Here is a 22,415-nt window from a genome sequence, read left to right on the forward strand (position 1 = left end):
CTTTTAGATAATTTTAATAGTTTCCTTTTAATGTAAAGTTAGCAAAAATACTCTTGGTGCTTTAGGAAATTCTCTTGGGTATAGCATGGAGAAGCAAGATAACAGGATCTCACCTCTCATGAAATATTATCAATCAGTGTAGCTTTGCAGATATTGATGGCGAACTCTGAAGAGAATGAGTTGAGAAACCTGAATCTAACTCTATCAATTCTCATAGGAAGAACCTGCTACTAAAGGTCACAGGCAAAGGTACTTGCTCACCTGGGAGCTGAGACTTGAGGCAGTAAAAGAAAAGAAGGAATATTTTAATAACATGTATCTGTCTAGTCAGAGTAGTCAGAGATCTTGAGGAATATCACAGCAGTTGGTCTTTTCCCATTGAATCCTGCTCAGTCAATAAGCCATAGAGCACACGCAAAGCTTCAGTTTAATATAATTCAATGAAATGGAAGAACTAAGATTCCTGTAACCTTATTTTATTACATGCAAAACTTTAGATGTTGCCTTCTTTTTTATATTACAATTGGAAATGTCTTTATCCTTCACCTAGTTTAAGAACATCAGTATGGTTCTGTTGTTCATTACATCTTGTATAAAAAAAATACATTGGATATTTTAATGTGTATGCTCAGTATTGTTCATTTAGAATAAGTACCTTCTATCTTAAAGTTTATGATTTATTAATAGAACTTTCAATTAAGGGTATATTTATGTAACCTAGATTTTTATACTTAACCTTGTCTTGATCTGTGCTTATCAAGACGTTAATCACCATCTACAATAGTAGTGAAAAACTATCTTAAGGAATTGGGGATGAGAGCTGAGAGGCCTTTCATTAGGCCCTTCCTATGAGCTAAAATGGATCAGCAGAGAGGGTGCTACAAAGATTTTATCTTTTCTTGTGATGTTGACCGTAGATATAGTTTGAACGGGAACAGCCTGCCAGCCTTTCTATCATGTCTTGTATTTTTATACATCTATTTTCTGATTTCCTAGATCATTTTTACTACCAATTCTGTATTCCAAAGAAACAGACTGTGTACTTATTGTTGTAGCATGGAATAGAAAGTAAGAAGATTTATTTTTCATCCTGATACAGAAGTTAGACAAATGCTTCTGAAGAATTCAAAATACTTTCCCTATATCTCTTTGGAGGAATACTTTGAAACAAACTTAACTGTTTTTAAAATATATAGCACAGCTCTGATATCATGTTGTTTTTTTCTAAAACATTTTATGAGTTGTGACTAAATAGCAATTTGATAACTTTAAATTTAAGGATATTTACTCAAGTTATGAATGTTGGGAAATAATTTTTATAGCTTCTTAAGGTATATAAATAAAATAAAATTTTACGTTCAAAATATTTCCCTTTGGTATGAAGTAAAGCAGTTTAAAACAGTCTGAAATTATGAGTAGATTCTCTCTTTAATTTTCTTTTAAATGGTGCTGAAATTCTACTTATATTATTATTATTATTACATAATAGTTTAACATGAAAATCGATGCTACCCCCATATTTCCCAAATATGGAATAAATGTTATGACTCCTTTCATCCGAATATCTTTTTTCTAGATAACTTCTGAAGAACTAAACAGCATAATTCAAAACATAATGACATGGGTTGTAGCTACAGTGACCAGTATATTATATCCAGCCATCACAAAATACGAAGAAAGAGTGCAGAGTAATACTTATCCAGTGTCTGATGACTCAGACCTTTCTTCGGATAGCTCAAGTTTCTGTAGTACGTGCAGTGAGGGCTTTACATACAGAAGTTTCACGACTAAAACTTTTCAAGCAGAGCCATGTATATTTGCCGGTGACACGCCAGTGAAGAAACCACCCACACCTTTGAAACCCCCTTCTGCACACGTGGAAAGAACAGTGATTGACAAAACATATCAAGTGAGAGGACAATCGATATCCTCACAAGTCAGTTACAACAAAACCAGCTTGGAATATCCATTTCCTAAGATAGGAAGCAGCAAATCGGATAGTCACCTTTTAACATCATTAGAAACCAGCACTAAGAAATCCAAAGATGCCACCACAGAAACAGAGAGCTTAGAGATCCCGTTTCCGCATGATAAAAAATCAAAGGCGATGGATCAGATGAAAAATTTAAAGAACGTTTTTGTCAACTTTAAATGTCACTTGAAAGGAGAAACACAGCTTATTTTAGAAAGTATTTTTCAAGAAATCATGTCTGACTTAACCCAGGCAATTCCTTCTCTTTCCTCTGTGACTGCTGAAGTCTTTGTGGACCCATGTGACTCAGAAAGGGAAGACATGCTCTCAAATGTTGACATATGCTCGGTAGCTTCAGAGATTGTGGAAAACATGCTTGAGAAGCTGGAGTCGGCCGTTGAGAGGAAGTGTGTGCAGATAATTTCACAAGAAGATCTGACAGTCGATACTAAACCCACTTTATCAGCTAGTGGTGAATATTACTCATCCTTGGATACAAAGTCTTCAGAAGAAACACTGTCATACACCTTGGAGCCAATGTGTGATGTTGCAGATGACATGGTGCATGCCATTTTAGAGAAGTTAATGACTCTTACATCTTATAAGAAAAGTGAACTTCCCCCTGAAGATACAACTAAACATTTCCATCAACAAATTAAGACAGAGCCACCACCTAAATTCTATCAAACAACTGACCAAAAGAAGACTAGTTCTGAATCTGGTGCAGCTAATCAAATTGTGAAAGAAGAAATACAAAACTTAATATCAAATATTTTTTCACAATCCTCTCTAGTTGGCTATATAGAAGAAGCAATAAGCACTATTCTAGGCTATGTACAAACCGAACTTAACAATGAGAGACTCATTGCATCTGAAGAAACAGTAGTACTTCTGCAGCTACTGGATGATGTCTTAACTCAGCTTCACCGGGTGCCAGCAAAAGCAGATGTTAAAAAACATAGACAACCTAGAGCAAGAAATCTTCCTGATGCTGAAGAAAAGTATAGACTCACTGCCGCAAGGACCTTTCATGGTCTTAGAACTAAAAGGCCTTTTCCCCCTATTAATGTCCCAGGCATGGTTCTTTATTCTGAAGATGATGATGAGGAAATAGATAACCTTGTGAAAAGTGTGCTTGATTCATCCTTCACTGATGAAAAAATAAAAGCACAAGAGCAGGTTCCTAATCATTGGCCTACAAAAAGAGATACTTGTTTTGAATCCAAAAGAAGTCATAAACTACCAACAAAACCTACATGTCAAAGTAAAGTTGGATCTCATGACTGGGGATTAAAGTTGGAGTTATCTCTTGACAGTGAAGACATTGTAAGGACAAAGCACTGCTTGACTAATGATCCTTCAATTTTCAGCCAAGATCAAAAATATCAAATACAAAAGGCTTCAGAAAACATAGTCAAACACATTTTAACAGAAATGCTCAAGGATATGAGCATTTCGGTTTCATCTCATCTCCCAGGAAGCAAAATTGATGAAGAAACCTCTGCTTTTGTCTCAGAAAAGTCTCAAGGACTATCAGATCAAGAACGGATTGAACAGCACTTCTCGGGGTCAGAAATCTGTGCATTTTCACGTGAAATAACAGATTCTGTAATAAATATACTTCATAAAGCTTCAACGTACATTCCTAACACTATTAAAAATGCCATTTCATCTGTTCATCAAACTTGTCCGGATCATTCTGATACTTCCAAAACAGCAAAAGAAATACCAAGTAAAACGCCATTCAAAGTATGGTTTGACAGTGAAAAGAAAATGAAATATTTATCCTCACTCAATGTAGAGATTGAAAAGTCTTCCCAATTAAGATCTGGAGGATGTGAACCAAAGCGTGTAAATGATATTACTGATAAGATCATTAATACAATTTTTAAAAGGCTGAAGTTATTTGTTTGTCCAAAACTGCAGATAGGTAAAAAATCTTTACTGGTAGAGAAATCATTACATTCTCAACTTAGTACTTACACAATGAAAATAGTCAACATTGTTTTAGATGCTATACAGAATGAACTAGAACTCAACAAGATAATCCCAAATCTTAGGCAGGCAGACCATACCAAGTGTCATACAAGCAAGGGGTTGTTTGTTGATCCCAATGAAGCAGTAGACTCCCATGTCAGAAGTGTCAATGACATTATGGAAAGTCCATTACTAGCATGTATTTGTGAAATGATATCAAGTACAAATGAAGATCAATTAAGTACTTCAACTTCTACAGACAAGGCAGTATCTACAACGTTATGTGAGTCTGACAATGTTAATAAACAAAGCATTTTGTCAAGTAAGCAGGATAAAGCTTCTTTTCGACGATATTTGGCTACACCTTGCCTTCACCACAGTGTCATTAATGGAAAGGATTTGAAAGAGAGTCCCAAATTGCAAGTGTTAGATGAAATTGGAGAAACACTGCATGAAATGTTAAGCAAACTCACAGGTGCCCACCCTGATTCTCAACCATCTTGTAGTAAGCAAAGCACAGAGAAGTCAACTAAGGATCCTCCAATACTATCTAATGTTCATCTCATTTCCAAAGCAATTCTGGAATATGTCCTTGCAAAATTATGTGATATTGACATAGATAGCAGCATTGTAAATTCTGAATTGAAAACTGTCTCAGAATCCCTTGACATTGATAACCTATCATTTGCTTCAACTATGGAGGAAATGGCCAAATGCACGAACATCATCTCCAACATGATTTCCAAAATGATGATGGGTAATAAAGACACTACCAAAAATAAAGCAAAAGATGATATCCCAGGGTCTTCAAAAACTGAGAACTCAAAAGAAATGTGCCCAAATAAACTGAAGAGTGTTGCCTTAGATATTCTTAACATGGTTTTTACTAAATTGAAAATATTTGCCAGTGGAAACATGGAAAATATTGGTGGTCTCAAAGATGAAGATAAGAAAGAGAATGTGATGGGTTGGGAACTTGAAAGCAAAACTTGTCCTACAGATTCCCATGATGAATCATTGCAGTCTACTTTATACACTCATGCGAAGAGGGTGTCAAGTGCTATTCTGAAAGCCATTCAAACAGAATTAAATATTAACCCAACAGATTGTAAGGAAAATATAAAAAGCTCACCACAGGAGACACAAATGCTTACAAACATAGTTGATTTAATTTTAGATGTAGTATCTAAAGATATGTTTACTGAACCTGAATCTGAGAACAAAGGCATTGAAAACTACAGGTATCGACCAGTTTATGGAAATTTCCTTCCTGGAGGAGCTGAATCAGAGTCATTTCTAGACGATGACACACAAACTAGAGAATTCATCAGAGATATAACATCACCCAGGGAAGAAACGGGGACCTTTTGTACTGACCAGTGGGTTCTAGAAAGAACCTTAAGCAAAATTGAAGTCAAACTCAAAGAACCACACAAATCCCCGATTGTTCCTATTATAAGAAATATTTTGAATGAAATTTTTCAAAGTGCTTTAATCAATCAATTAAATACTATTTCCCTCTCACACTCTCACTTTAGTGGTATGCCTCATAATTTTCCTGTATCAACTACTCAAGCATCTCAATTTATGGATCCGCTGATGGGCCCTTTAGTGTCTGATGCGGACGTAACTGTAGTGGTAAATGATGTTGTTAGGACCGTATTTCACAAGCTTTATTCAGCTGCCACGACAGAAAAACAAGGAAGTGAAAACAGTTGTGAAACCATCATCTTTTCAACCAACGTTTCCTTTAGTGAGCATGCCTATCCGGGAAACGGACCTGTCAGTGTTTTAAACGGAAATCCGTGTGATATTCAGTCGAGCTGGAATGTTGACAGACAGACCAAAATAAATGTAGTGGAAGATATTGTACAGGCAATATTAGAAAATTTAGAAACTTTTGCTGCTTCCAAAGTAGAATCTCTCTTTCATCCCCAAGTTGACATCAGAGTTCCAGCGACTTTGCCAGTACAGCAGGAAGAGGGACTGCTAAGCCAGGCATTATCAGGCGAAGATTCTCATTCTGATCAACAATTTCCCTGTTGTTCAGAGAGTCACAGCAACCCAGGACAGATGGAGTCGTGGTGCCAACTGTCTTTTTCCAAATTAAATATTTACGCAAAAGAAGTGGCTAGGAAAATTTTACAAGGTATCAAACACGAGTTGGATAAAGAACAAGAAAGTCCTCTCCCAACAAATAACCTTGTGGTTTCTGAGAATATTGCAAGTCAGGTTGTTAACAAGGTGCTTGATATTGTGTCATGCAGAGGCAAGTGTGAGAGCACCAGTTCCGACAGAGACAACTGTTCAGAGCGGCATGACGGAGTTATTGAGAGGCTAGTCAATAAGACAGAATATCGAAAAATACTTGAGTTTCAAATTCAAGATACCATTGAAGGGATCTTATGTGATATTTATGAAAACATTATATATCAGAATAATCTCTCATTGGCCACTCCCACCCTGCCATCCAGTATTCCCAGCAAACACTCAGAAGCAAATTATGAACCAGTTGTTATGGGTACAAATATTATCCCTAGAGTGTCAGTTCCTAAGACAGACGTCATCTTGGTATCCAAAGATCTGGTGGATATTGTGCTTCATAACCTTAGTTCCTTGGTCATGCTTGTCATAAATGCAAAGGATTCTCATTCCTCGAGACTGGCCTTCTATGATATGTCTCCAAAATCACAGTGCCAACAACCTCTTTTTGTTACACAAAGAAATGAAGAAAAACCAGGGTACTTTTCACACTCAAAGCATAAGAATTTAGCTGATGCTAATGTTTATCAGGTGCATGCAGAGAGAAAAGAAGACACTAGGGAACCTGTGCCTGACCCATGTGAGGAAAATGCCAACTTCATTACGGAGACTATTTTTAATCGGTTACAGTCTTTTGCCACAGAAAGAATAAATTCATTAATGACTCCTACCTCTCAGTCTAATAAAGAAAATGTATTTCTTAGCCCAGCATTTGAAAATGGTAAACAAGATGATGGCTTTTTACATGAATCAGACCATTTTGAACCTGATGTAAATGTCCTAAAATTATCAACAACCAAAACAGACCCTAGTCAAGAGCTTGCAGAACCCGTTTTTGCCAGTTGTAGAGAAAATTTTGGAACCGCAACCCATTTATCCCAAACTAGCCTTAAGGACTACGCTGATTTCATTGCCAGTGCTATTTTGAAGCTCATTAAAAATGATTTAGACTTAGAAATGCAAAATGTGCACACAGATTCAAACCGCATTTTATTTCAAAAAAATACCATTGTGAGTGAAATTGTTGATAGCATCCTAAAAATTTTGCACAACAAAGGATCTTTAAGGGGTGGCTTTTTATCCTCATCAGAGAAGCCTGGGTGTTCCCAGTTAACCATATCAAATGAAGTCTTACTGGGATACAAAGGGAAGGAAAAAACAACCACATTACCACTCTTTACAAATGACCCCTTAGAAGAAAACCCAATAACAATGGAAAAGGAACTCCAAAGAGCTGTTTTGGAAGAAGTATTTATGAGGAAAGGAGAATCAAAACCAAGAGAAAAAACTGAAATATTTAATGCAGTAGAAGAGGTTTTGAAGAAGTTGAGTCAAAACATAATGGAAATCATAGGCCACTTGCCACCATTTAATGAAATGCCCTACATTGTGTCTAAACCTAAAAGTAAAACATCAACTATAACACAGAAGAAATTCTTTCAGTCTCATATTAACAGCCTATCAAATGATATACTTGAAAATATTTTGGGAGAAATGCACTCTGTAGTTGTGACATCATTGTACAAAAAAACTAAAAGCTGGAGAGAGGTGGAAATGCATGACAACAATGACATCTCATCAACAAAACCATCATGCTTTAGAGAAACTAAGCCTGCAAGGAAAAGAAGTAATTCCGCTAGATTAGGGGTACCACAAATGCATCTTTATGCAGATAATTTAAACGTTCTGGTATTAGAAAATGCTTTTTTGCCATATTCACCATTGCAAGTTGGAAGATACTTAATTCAAATAGTTCTTGATAAATTGTCAAATTTTGTTTCCCTGCATCTAGAAGAGAAATTTCCCCCTGAAGGTAGTTATGATGACATGTACCTTCTTCAGTTGCATAATCCTAAACTTAGCCCTAAGAACAGCCCTAGACCAGGATGCAAAACAAGTTTAAAAGCAAGGTCAAAAATTACCACTCTCTCTAAATTTAAAACAAAACCGCCTCCAGGCATTTGCAGTACTAAGTCCAGAAGCAAGACCAAATTAGGTGCTGGAGAGAAGACTCCAAGAGAGAACCGATCCAAAACCGCCATTGGGCTGCCACAAACTCCACCAACAGCGGATGCCCAAACCATACTGAAAATCAAGCTACCAGCTTCAGAATTAAGAATTTATGCCAAGAATATAATAACTGATATTTTAGAAATAATTATGAAAGAACTTGAAAGAGTAGCACAAAACAGAGCCATGTTAAATACAAAAGCATTACCCACTGATCAAATTCATGAAGCAAGAAAAGTTGTTAATGAAGTGTTGCAAGAATTGTATGCTACAAACAACCACAATTTGGCTTCTCCAAATAATGTCTCAAATCTAGGTGATTTTCATCAGCCAAAGCAAAATCTGGGTGCAAGTTTCCCACCTGAGCACCAGGCATGTTTTTACTTAGAAAATGTCTCCTCACAGCTAGAACAGATTTTTCCTAAAGAAGGTATCTTTAAAAAATTGTTTGACAAATGGCAAACAGAAATAAGTGATACAGAAAATGAAAAGTCTAAACTTTTAACCGTAGCTGAAAACATTTTGACCGAAATTTCAATTAAAGCAAAAGATTTGGAGTATTCACTTTCGCTTTTAAATTTACCCCCTCTTGAAGATTGTAAAAACAGATTTTATGATCACTTTAAAGGTGGATCTACTAGAGCTGAGGATACGGAAGCACAGATCAATACGTTTGGACGGGAAATTGTTGAAATGCTATTTGAAAAATTACAGCTGTGTTTCTTGTCTCAGCTACCTACTCAAGACAGTAAGGGGATCCTACCAAGTCGGAAGGAGCGTGTTGCTGCTAAAAGTAAGCATGGTGCTCCAACCAAGCATGTTCTCAGTGGCGTGCAGACCTGCAACACGAGGATGAAAGAGCAAGTGTCTATGAGCCACCAAATTGTGCAAGAGATTGTAGAAAGAGTGTTAAACATGTTAGAGTCGTTTGTGGACTTGAAATTTAAGCATATCTCTAAATATGAGTTTTCGGAAATAGTGAAAATGCCTATAGACAATCTTTTTCAAGTGCAACAGAGACAATTAAGCAAGAAAATGTTGCCAAAGTTACAACCATTTAGAAAGTGTAGTGATGAATTCAAGCCAAGTACTGCTATAGCCAAGGAAAATGTGCAGAGCACACTCCTACAGGTCCATTCATTCCATTCGGAACTGCTTAGGTATTCTGTCACAACTGTCTGTGACATGCTTAGTATAATCAAGAATAAGCTAGACAAAGAAATAAGCCAAATGGAGCCATATCCACTCAGCATATTGAAAGAGAACATTGCCGCAAGCGAGATCATTGGTACACTGATAGACCAATGTACTCATTTCAGTGAGTCTTTGATCACAAACCTTCCATCCAAAAGCTGGTTCAAAAGGACTGAGAATGTTTACATTGTTAACCAGGTTGAATTTGCATCTCACGTGAAAATGCCTACATCAAAGGTGAGAAACACCAGTGTGAGGAGTCATGTTCCACAAAGGAGTGTATCTGGCTTGGAGTTTAGTTCAGGGAATGATACAAAAGAAAAGGATGGGATGACACCTAATTCACCCTCCCCCACAAGTTCCTGTGTAGAAAATAAAGTTCAAAGCTCAGAGTCAAGGGGAAGGCCCAATTCAAAAGCTGGGCCATCATGTTCTAGAAACAAAGAAGACGACCAGAATCAAAGGCAATCCAGCTTTGGACTCTTTGAGGAAGTCACAAAAGGTAACAATTCTCTCCCTGAAGGCAGTGTGTTACAAAAATGGTTTAAGAAAGCAAATGAATCCACAGAAGAATCACTGAAACAAGTTATGTCATTCATTGAAATGGGGAAAGGGGAAAACCCAAGGGTTTTTCATTATGAGACTGCAAAACCAATAGAGCCAAGTGAAATTAAGACGAATGCTTCCCCACTCAAGATATGTGTAGCGGCCGACAATATTGTGAACACAGTGCTCTCGAGCTACGGCTTTTCTCAGCAACCACACCCCGAAGAAAGCCTGGAGACCATGAGACCATTTTTTATGTCAGGACACAACCCTTTGTCTGCAGTATATGGAGGGCAGAAGCGTGAGAACAACTTGCTCCAAATGTGGGGTCAACGAACGACCTGTGTAGATGATGAAAACAGTGATGGTCTTGAAGCCTGCCAAGGGGATCTTTCTTTATTACACAAGTGGAAAAATAAAAACCCCAAAATGACAGTGGAGGTTTTGGGAGACACTGACACAATTGATTTTGTTGATCACGAGCTGGGTCCAAATGAAATGCATTTGGTGGCAAGACATGTCACGACGTCTGTGGTAACACATCTGAAGAACGCCAGAGCTGCAGGTAAGCAACAGATAAGTTAATTTTTAAGTTGAGATTAATTTTGAGAAGACAGTAAAAGGTATATTTAAAAGATCTCTTGTCTGAGAGTCTACTTTTTGTTTTTCTGGAAATAGTTTTAGAACTGTAGAATAACTATTTGGTTACTTTTAAATTTCCGTGGTGTATAAAAATGTCACTAAGTTAACTGTTAGTACATTAAATATAAAAGATGTGGGTTGTTTTGTTTTTTTCTCCTCTAGGCCTTCAGATAAAGAGAAAATGAAAAGAAATTTAGGGTAGGGAACTTTGGGGGAGCATGCACTGTGAATTGAAAAGTTTGCCAAGTACTTAGACATGTCTTTGCAGCTACAACCTATCATTCACTTTCTGGAGTTGGTACACTTGTATTTTTTTCAAGATGATAGAGTAACACAAATCTTTAGATTTACAAGTAAAATGCAGCATAACACCAAAGATTTTGATTTGATATACTTTTAAATAATCATTTCACAGAGCTACGGCAGGATGTTTCAGCAAACCTGAAACATCTGTTCTCTTAGTGTCGTAACTACGACGTCAAGGCAGACATCAACCCATGACTTAGAAATTTGAACATGGAAGACCTGTTTTTCTCAATATGTTGGCTAAGACTAAGATTTTACAATTGTGAAATATTTAAGGAAAATCCCATTTCTTTCTTTATTAACTTTTACCTTTTACTTTAATAAGGAGCAAGATAAATTGTCAATGCATTGAATGTCCTAAATTTCCTCTAAACCATTCTAAAACATGCTTATGTTTCCTTGTTACATTTATTTTTTAGTTTCAACCGAGGAGAACTTGTCTCGCGTTTCTTCACATCCAAAGAAAAATTATAACTCAAAGGAGCCTCTAAAAAGCATATATAGTAACTCTTCAATGTATCAGTTTTGTGAACATCTCTCTGACTCAGTCATCCGCTACTTGATTTCAAACATTTCAGATGGCACCAAAGAGGATATCAAAGACAAAGCATGGGAAATCCAAGATGTACTATCTAACAAATATATCTCAATTCATTCTCAAGTCTATAAGAGCAGGTCCATTTCCATTGGAGAACTCGCTTTAAGTATTTCTGAAGTTATTATTGACATTCTTTCTAATGGTAACATTTTAAGTGTTGACAAGGCATTTCAGGCTTCCATGAAACACAAGTACAGGTTCTGTCCAGGTTTGACTTCTTCTGACTTTGATGATGTCTTTCAAGATCTCATAAAAGGAGTGATTTTTGTATTGTCCAAAGGACTAGGAATAAATCGCTATTTTGAAAATAATGTAAGAAACAAACCATATTCTACATTCAGAAATAGTGTGCCCTTTTTCTGCAAAGCCAATACCATGGAAAGTCAGATAGATGCTAGAGACTGGGAATCATGTCCTCACCTAACTGACTACCTTGCTCAAAGAAATAAATTAAATTACCTGACATGTAAGTTAAACAATCTGGTTGGTAGTCTAAAATCTCATGAATCCAAAGAAGTTGTCAATGACGTCTTTAATATTGTTTTAGATTTATTTTTACCAGATGAATTTCCAGATGGGGGTATGAGTTCTGGTAAACTAGCTAGAACATGTTTTACCTCAAATAATCAACAAAGTCATAGCATACATACAAACAATCTAGGGCTTTCCCCCAAATCAATTTTTCTTCTCAATATTGTGTGTGAGAAACTTATTAGAACACTTCTAGAAAAATTCACGGGCACTGCATTTCTTGAAGATAGTTCTCTTTCTCGTGAACTAGCAGAAGAATGCCAACATGTAAAATTACTTCAAAGTGCGCAAGGTAGAGATTTTGATTATTGTAAGGCACCAATGGACTGTGAACAATTTCAAGGAGATTACATGTCAGATGTTTTGGAAAACCTGGCAGACATGGATCAAGATGTATTATCATCAGATCGTGTACTTAATGTTGTATCCCACAGCTTGGTTAAATCTTTGATGGATAAGCTATCACATGGTTTTCAACAAGCTCCTTTTGAAAACAAATGCATGAACTACAAAACAGGAGAAATACAGCCTTTTTCCCCAAAAGCAAAAAGTAGTGAATTCATGGAATTGGGACAAACTAATGCCCATGTAGGATTCGTGAGCTATGACAATAATGTTTTGAACAGGTCCTTGAATAATCCCAGTGTAACTAGCTTTAAAATGCAGACACCGTGTGGCAAACAAGATGCTGTAAAACCTTTCTTTTTACAACTTTCTGGAAGACAAGAATCAAGGGGAATGAACACAGTAGACTTTCATAAGCTATGCCAAAGAGGCGTAAACAGTGGTGTATATTCAGCCACATTTTTGGAGGACATAATCTCGGAATTATTTTTTAAGCTGTCTACCTCATTGTGGAGGAAAAATATGAACATCACAGAAACCTGGCTCAATGAGATAAATACATCTCTTATCAGCACTGTAGTGAATGACTTAAATGATGCTCAAATCACTGTTCTAAGGTATCCTGAAGAAAGGCTGTATTTCCCATCGGCACATAAAGGATGTGTTACTAAGATAGTTGATTCTATTTATTATGACGTTTTACAGCAATATGAATTTAAAGTAACCTGTGTTAATAATCTGCCTTATGATAATCCTTCAGTAGCTGAACAAATTTCTAATAGAATATTATTAGAGATTGTAGACTATCAGCTTCCATCTTGCTTCAAGGGAAAGCTCAAATCAAATTCATATCATACACTCAATGCTGGAATCATATTACATAAACTTCAAAATAATCTAAGGAAATTTATTTCTGAACCTGTGTCTTCAAAAGGTTATAGCACCATGTTACCACACTCATTTTTAGAATATGTCATCAGAAGACTATTACTTCAGCTTCTTCCCCTGCCTATTAAGCCTTCGTCTTTAAAAAAACAATGTGTAATGAGTTCAGATTTTGAGGAAATGTCCAACTGTATAACAAATAAGGTTATGTTAGCCATTTCAAAACACAAAATCTGGTTCACCATCTGTGATAACCAAAGTCTCCACACAGATAAAAACCTCCAAAAGATGGTAGATTCTGTTTACAGTAATATTTTAAAAATGTCTGGTTCTCTTGATTTAATACAAAAGAATATAATTAGCCGAAGTCCAATTATGATTGACCAAATAGCTAGTTTCATTATCCAAGAGATTATTGAAAACCATCTTCAACCATTTTTATGTGGAGAGAGTTTACCTCGCCCAAAAACTCCGCTGGATGACGTATCTTATATGGTCAAACGAGTTCTCAATGAAGCTGTAGAGTCTCACAAACTGCAGACGTCATCATCTTTTGGCATTAACCCTGATAAATTCATAGGGGAAATTGTCACCAGAGTTTTCTCAAGGATTTTTAGTCCTAAGCCTAATATTAAGGTTGAACTGGAAAATATGACCCAAAAAATAGTAGAGTCGGTGAATAACAATTTAGACCAAGCTAAGATTCCTATTCTGTGCGATAAGCAATCATCCTTTCCATTTAGTGATGCAGATATTGTAGATGAACTTGTCACCTCGGTATATAGAAATGTTCTGAAGCAGCATGGGCTAGATCCTAACATTGACGAGTCTGAAAATAGTGATGCTTTTGTGGAAAATATTACCAAATTAATCACAGCAGCTATTTCAGACTACCTTCTTCACCCACTGTTTTCTGGTGATTTGTCAGCTGCTTCTTATTCTAATTCAATGGCTGATAATATTTTTAATAATGTTCTTGGTAATATCAATAAATCCAGTAAGTCAAACCAGAGTCTGCCTCCATATAATACATTGCTACCATATACATTTCTAGACGATATGGTCAGCATACTATTATCTAAAGTTTTTCCTTTTCCTAAAATGGTTTCACATATAGCAGCTCCAAAAGATAAAGGAATAAATTTTAATGAAATTGCTTCCAATCTGATCAGCGATATTAGAACAAAGATTTCCCAACATGAAATTAGATTTTCGAAAGATGAAGAAGCAGCCGACTCCTTTTACTCAGAAGATGATGTTCGCCATCTTGTTGATTCTGTTTCCACAAATATTTTAGAAAACTCCGATTCTCAAGAATCACTGGAACAAAACATCACCAAAAGTAATGATGTTTTCATCGATAAAATTGCAGGTTTGATTATTAAATATGTCTGTGAACAGCATCTTCAGCCGTTTCTGGAAAGAAGGCAACCATCCGCTTCAGCGTCCAAATGGTTTGCCAACAAACAGCGGTTAACTTACGCTAGTGTTTATTCATCAACATTTTTGGAAGATGTGGTCTCTGGAGTCGTAAGCAAAATATTTCACAGAGTGGTTGGCATTGTACAAGTGGAGTCAACAAGAAATTCAGAAGACGTTTTGTTTGATAAAGCTGAAACTCTCATATATTGGATAACAGAGGAATTTTCAAAAGCCCAGGTTACAACTATCGAGAATGCCGAGGAACGGTTGTGTTTTTCCCCAGTGAGGAGCGATGTACTTAAAAACATCATTGACACTGTGTACAGCAAAGTTTTAGAAGAATATGAAATGGAAATAATGCCTCACAAAGATTTTCTAAGTGACACAAAGGCATTGGCTGGCCGGATAACCAAAATTATTCTGACTGAAATTTTTGACTTCCAAATTCCACCAGATCTTGTAGCAAATCTGCCCTTAAGTTTACATTCCAAACTTAGTCAAAATGTTTTGATAAATAGAGTCCATTATGATATTAGTAAGTCAAGATTCCGAAGACAAGCATCAACAATATATACTACTATGCTCTCACATATTCATTTAGAAAAAATAGTTACTCAACTTATATCGCAGATAAGTCCAGCACATACCAGTGCAGGGCCTTCTGCTACTCCTCAATCAAACTTAAGTAACACAGTCATGAAACTGATAAATGAAATCATGTCAATAATTTCAAAACATGCAATATGTATTGTAAAACATGGAAATGAGAAGCAAAGTATGATTTCAGAAAAAGACATACAGTCAATGGTTGACTCCATTTATGCAGATCTTTCTCATTCAAATCTATACCAGTCTCTTACAAAAGATAAAAAAGGTGTAAGTTGCATACCTGTCTCAAAAATAGCAAGCTTTATAATAAAAGAGATTTTCAATCACCATCTAGAGTCATTCTTATCGGGAGATAAAAGCTTTCTTTCAGCTTCAGTTGCTAAACCCTGCAAGAAGAAAGCAACAAACCCTAAGCAAAGAGAATTGTCTTTCATTGTGAACTCTGCTGTCTTTTTGGAGGAGGTAATTTCTGAGCTTTTATGCAATATTCTTCAGTCATTCATACAGAATTTCTTGGATGATGAAACCCCAGAGAGAGCTATAGCCAAAATAATGGACCTTGTTACAACATTAGTAAAATCAATTATTTTAGAGTTCACTACATCCGAAATTTTACTTGCAGAAAATTTGGATGAGAGTCTATGGTTTTCAGAGACATATAAAGAAATGGTTCAAAAAATGGTCAACTCAGTGTATGAAAATATATTGGATGAATATAAATCACTGATTCAACTACATAGGGCTATACAAAATGATACTACTTGTTTTGGAGGAAAAATATATCATTTTATACTGGAAGAAATTTATGATTATCAGGTGCAGTCATTAGTTTCAGGAGAATTAATGCCTTCTTCCTACTCTTTTCCTCGAGCTGAAAATATCATCAAAAATGTGCTCAATGTCATCTTGAAGGACACCAATGCCTTGCCATCATGCATGACAGTGCTTCCTTGTTCTCTGATAGAAAATATGATTTATAAGCTTTTAGTAAATATCTTCCCTTCAGATGATACTACAGATAAACTAAAGGAGAAAGAGGTTGGGTCAGATGATGCTGACGAATTTATGGCTGCAGCTTCAAAACTGACTGATGAGATTTTAAAAGAAATTTCTGAACATGAGATCAGATTTGCCACTGAAGAGGAAACTGCAGATGGGCAATCGAGAACTGTTGACAACTTCATTGATTCTGTATGTAATAATATTTTGAAAAACTCTGAATTCCAAGCCGAAGTACAGAAAGAGTCTCACAAAAAGGGAGGTTCATTTCTCAGTAAAATAGCTGGTTTCATTATTAAAGAAATCATGGATCATCACTTGCGACCATTTTTATATGGTGAAGGCCCATCTTCTAGTAACTTACCTGATTATGACAAAACTTCTGTTGTTGCTAAGTCTGGGAAAGAAAAGGCACAACCTTCGCTATATTCAGCTGCCTTTTTAGAAGATTTAATTGTTGACCTTGCTCACAAATTTTGTTCTTTTGCAAGTCTTACTGAAGGTTCTAGGAAAAAGGATTTGCCAGAGCCAGAAATTGTGAACTTAGCTATCAACTTCGCAAACTCTCTCATACGGGAGTTTAGGAAAAGTGAAATCAAGGTTTTACCACATGCTGAAGAAATATTTTCGTTCCCACCAATTGCAAAGGAGACAATTGATGAGATATCTAATTTTGTTTATGATCAGTTCATAGGGAAATTGGGATCTGATGTAATTCAGAAAGGTGACACTGGTAACATTGTTATAGAAATGGTTTCTTCTTTAGCACAAAAGGCAATCTCTGCATTCAAGATTCAGCCACTACTTTCAGGAGACTGGTGTTCAACTTTCTTTTCATTTCTAGATCCAGAAAGTATCAGTCAAAGAGTTCAGCGTCTACCACAGAAAACCTCCATGCAGATTGCTAGATCATTAAAGCAGACCCAGCTTGCTCTGGCTAAAGACTTATCAATGAGAAAAGATGAGACCAAATGTGCAATACTTAACTCTATAGCTGCCATTATGAAAGGCAATATTATCAACCTGATGTCAGGATCAACCGAAGATGTCACAGATACAAAGAAAGATGCTGAAAAGAAACTGAAATCCGACACTCAAGAACATGAGGCTGCCTCAAAAGTTATGTCTCCAGCGACTAATGTGAAAAGTAAGGAAACTCAGGTTGAACCTTTGACGGACAAATGTAAAAGAAGTGAAACTGAAAAAGAGAATTTAGTTCTAATCAATGAGCAGGGGCAGATGATTGAAATATACACCCATTATTCAGTTGCTACTGCTACTGTTGATAACAGTTCTGAGAAAGAGGTACATGGAACAGATTTTGTAACAGACAATGAAAGGAAAATGGACAATGCCAGTAAAAGTGTAAAGGACATAGATGATAAGCCTAAGAGTGAGAGTAAAGAGACAATGACAGAAAAAATTGTAAAAACAGCCCAGCAGCCAGTCAAGGAAGAAGGAATGAGGTCAGTAGATGAAGGGGATGCCGAGGAAGAACTGTATTCAGAAACTGAGCGTGTCGAAAATGTCATTGAAAACATTTATGATAATGTTTTAATAATATCTTCTCAAGAGCCCTTGGACTTTTCCAGACCAATATACAGCAAAAGCCTCCTAGGTGATAAAACTTTGCTGATACTTCAAGATTCTGCACAGCCTGTTACAGCAAAGGATAGAGCCTCATCACTTAGCAAAGATATTGCTGCTAAAAAGATGGTGATACTTCAAGATTCTGCACAGCCTGTTACAGCAAAGGATAGAGCCTCATCACTTAGCAAAGATATTGCTGCTAAAAAGAAAGCAAGTGAAGAAACTGAAGCTGAACGAAAAGATGAGAGTGAGGTAAAAAGAGGGAAAGAGATTAAAAGTCAACTTAAAAAGCCAGACCATCCGCCATCCTCATCAGGAAGTAAACCGACAATTATTCCTGCTAAGTTTCTAGAAGATGTCATGACTGAAATGGTGAACAAGCTGGTATTTACGCCCTCACCAGAAACAAAAACACAAGATAAAGTGCCAGATCAAAGTGCCAAACAAAATGAAGGTGAACTTTATGACACAGCTATGAGACTCATTGACTCAATGCTAAAGCAGCTCTCAGAAGCAGACATCAAGGTATTTAGGCCAGAGAAGGAAACTGAAATTGTCTCACAAGCAATTAAAGAGTCATCAGTTCATACGGTACCTGCCGAATCTAAAGAAGCAAGTACAGATGTACCATTATCATCCAGCACGAATAATGAAACTGTGGATAAGGTGCCAAGTGTGCATAAAACCACTGAGCGATCCTCTTCTGACAAGATGCCTGCCTTAGAGAGAATGCCATCAATTGAAAAATCAGTTGTCAATAAAATCGTGCACTCTTGTGTTTGCGATGTTTTAAAGGAATGTACATCTCAAGAGTCTATTTGCAAGAACATCAACAGCAATGGAGAGAGTCTAGCCAAAAGGTTAACTAGCACAGTGATCAGTGAAATTTTTCAGCATCAGCTTAACTTGATATTTGCTGATGAGGTACCAGCTTCCGCATGCGTACCTCTGGAAACAAAAGATGTTGAGGAAAAGGTACAGAAGGTAGTGCAAACAGTCAGTAAGGAATGTCAAACCTCATCTCCATACACCATAAAGTTGCCTTTTAAATTTTTGGATGATGTGATTTCAGCTCTCTTAGCAAAAGTGTTTTCAAAGCTATCCAACGTCAAAACAAAAATATCTCAACCCAATTTTTTGACACAACTTGACTTCCTTCAAATGAAGTTAGTAAGTACGGTTGCAGCAGAGATCGCCAAAAATGAAGATATGATTATACAGTATGTAGAATCCCTGCATCCAAATGATGATGAAATTATTCAACTGGTGGTTCAGACAATTTATAATAACCTTTTGCCACAGTTTGGATCACAGGAAACTATCCAAGATTGTATAGTTAGTGGGTGCAAACTCCTTTCAAAAACTGTAGTTGATTTAGTCCTACGAGAAGTGGCTGGCAATCAGTTACAGAACTATTTTGGTGGTGAGTTGACTCCATATCAGTGTGCAGAAGTGGACAACGTGGTTGAAAATATCCTCACCAATGTTGCCTTAACTTCTCCATCACAGCCACGACGTCCTTGTAAACTGTCTTATAACGTAATAGAAGCAATTGCTGTAAAATTCTTATCAAAGCTCTTATCTGTGTTTCCAAAAGTGTGTACAGAAGGAACTAAATCTCAAGAAACTGAAATGCAAAAAATAAGCTCAAAAATATTAAAGTCAATTCAAGAATGTATCTCCAAAAGTAAGATCAAAGTTGTAAAACCTGCCAAGGAATCAGAACCTGTGCCTTTAGCGGATGATGCAACTGTTGAAAAAGTAGCTAATTCTGTTTATGTCAACCTTTTAAAACACTCTGGCTCTCCTACATCTGTATTTGAAGATTTAAAGGGGAAGAGTAATGTCCTTTCCGACATAATAGGTACATTAATGGTGAAGGAGATTTCCAATTCTGAGTTTCAACCTCAAGCAGATGAAGAACTTTCAAGTTCGGAATTAGTTTTGGAAGCTGTCAAAATTATGGAAAAGGTGGTGAAAATTATTGATGAACTTAAGTCTCAGGAAAAACCTTCATCCATAAAAGATTTAATGTTAGACTCCAGAGCTTTAGAGGAAGCTTTGGCTTTGTTTTTGGCTAAATTAGTAAAGAATTCTGGTGCTGCAAGCAAAGACACAGACAATTTAATGAAGCCTGAGTTAAATAAAATTGCATCTCAGTTGACAAAATCTGTAACAGCTGAAATTTCCAGAAGTAACATCAGTCTTGTGGATTCTAATTCTGAAGAACAACCTTTAGATCCAGAAAACATTGAAATGATTTCTCAGGTTATTGAGTCTGTTTACGATAATATAATAAAACAATCTGGAACACATAATGAGATCTATGATATGAAAGATACAAAGAAGTCCTTCCCTAAGAAAGTGGCTAGCTTAATTGTTGATGGAGTTTCAAATGTTCCTTCATGTAGGGTTAGCACCAAGAGTTCTTATGTTGCTGCTTTTGGAGATCTAGACACAAACCGAATCATTGAAAAAGCACAAAAGCATGTGGCACAAATGAACTCTGACTCTGACAAAGAGTCAGATGATGTATTAGAAGATGAACTTCCTGTTAGAATAATTCCACATGTTGGAAATAAACCACTGAAAATAGATCCAAATATCATCTCAGAACACTTAGCAGTTATTTCTATGAAGACTCAGCCTCTGGAAACACTTAAGATGGACTGTATAAAGAGAACTGGATACAGCATAGCAGAGCTGAGAAGAGCTTCCATAAGTGGAAAAGGTCACTCTTCCTCCACAGACGTGTCTGAATTAGGAACAAGACAGAAAGAAAGACGCATCTCATTGGATAGGACAGGACGGCTAGATGTAAAACCCTTAGAGGTAAGTATTGCAGCAATGGAGGAAATGGGCAAACAGTGAGCCAGGTCTATGATTTCCTTTCTTTCCTAAGAAGAAAAGAAAGATAAACTTGTTATTTCTGTCAGTCAAACAGGGAATTGGTTACAGCAGTTCATCTCTACAGTCAGGATCTTCAAGGACTGGCCATGTCATTTCCCTATTTCACACTAAAGGCTTAAGGCTAGTGTTTTATAAGATAGTCCCCTAAAACTATTTTCTTTGAAGCAAGGAAACATAACTATGGATCTTTATTAAAACCAGAATGACTGGAATATAATTTTATTTAAAATATTTTAAGAACATTTATTAAAAGCCATTTATTTAGGGCACTACAGTACTATTTTTCTTGTATTATTTTTATTTCAATTCTTTTATGTAGTACATTTTATTCACATCCTTGTCCCAGTTCCTCTTGTATCCTCAATTCCTCCATATTCACCCTAATTCATATTCTTTCTTTCTCTCTCTTCTATCTTAAAAAACAAAGAAACGGACAGGAAACCATGAGACAAAACATACCAAAGCAAACAACAGCAAACAACATTCCCAAATTACTCCTGGTCATAAGGTTTGCCCTGGAAAATGGTTGATACGTGTAGTGACTTTCTTTTACAGAAAACTAATTTCCCCTTTCCCAGTGCGTTACCAGCTGCAAACAGCTTCTTGCTGAGGAGTGGTACTATGTATCCACTTCCTCTTCTCACCACTGGAGTTTTGCTGTGTTTGAACTTGTGCATGCTGCTACACTCTCTGTGAACTCATATGTGTAACAGACTTGCTGTGTTGCTTTTTGCATCTAGAAGATGCCATTTCCTTGCAACCATCCACCACCTGTAACTCTAAACAGTCTTTCCCTCTTCTCTCCCCATAGATACCTGTGCCTTACAGGTAGAGGTTTGCTAAAGAAATCACTTTTAGAGCTCAGTGCTACAAAGTCTCTTAGTTTCTGAACATTTTCTAGTTGTGGATCTCTGTGTTAATTGCCAAGAGTATTATTCTCTGAGGAGGGATGAATGAGGTACACTCATCTATAGCAATATGTCATGTAAAACCATTTAATTGTCTCCCTTTACAGAATAATAGTAACTGGATTTTCCCTAGGCCAATGATCTCTCGAGTGTCAGATCTTTAATCACTTGAACAGTTTCAGATCTGGGTTCTATCTCATGTGATTGGATTTACATCCAATCAAAAATTGGTTAATTTATTGCTATAACTTGTTGGAGGAAGGCCACTTGTTGGTTCCCGGCTGCTCAGCCCCGAAATAACCACACAGAAACTGTATTAATTAAATCATTGCTTGGCCTATTAGCCCAAACTTCTTATCAGTTAGCTCTTACATATTAATTTAACCCATCTCCATTAATCTGTGTATTGCCACAGGGCAGTGGCTTACCGGTTCCAGCATCTGTTTGTGATGGGGCTCCATGGCTTCTCTCAGACTCTGCCTTCTTCCTCCCAGCATTCAGTTTAGTTTTCCCTTTCTACCTAACTTCTGCCCTATCTACAGGCTAAAGCAGTTTCTTTATTCATCAATGGTATTCACAGTGTACAGAGGAGAATCCCACAACAGTAACTTTTGTGTCATTACTTCAACCATATATCTTATTGTCAGGTCACTGGTGCAGGGCCCAGGGTTTGTAGCTGGATGATATTAATAACTACTTTTCTACTGCA

At 36.6% G+C, this 22,415-nt stretch overlaps 1 protein-coding gene across 1 annotated transcript in view; it reads left to right on the forward strand.

Moving 5' to 3' along the window:
• Positions 1–22,415, forward strand: part of Fsip2 (fibrous sheath interacting protein 2) — a 75,369-nt gene that overhangs the window by 31,933 nt on the left and 21,021 nt on the right. Inside the window, exons 16-17 of the mRNA XM_048426279.3 lie at positions 1,577–10,526; positions 11,329–20,720. Coding sequence (XP_048282236.3) covers positions 1,577–10,526; positions 11,329–20,720 — 18,342 coding nt within the window. The remainder of the gene's footprint in view (positions 1–1,576; positions 10,527–11,328; positions 20,721–22,415) is intronic.

This window comes from Myodes glareolus, chromosome 21, assembly GCF_982192425.1.
Source record: "Myodes glareolus chromosome 21, mMyoGla1.1, whole genome shotgun sequence".
Lineage (NCBI taxonomy): Eukaryota > Metazoa > Chordata > Mammalia > Rodentia > Cricetidae > Myodes > Myodes glareolus.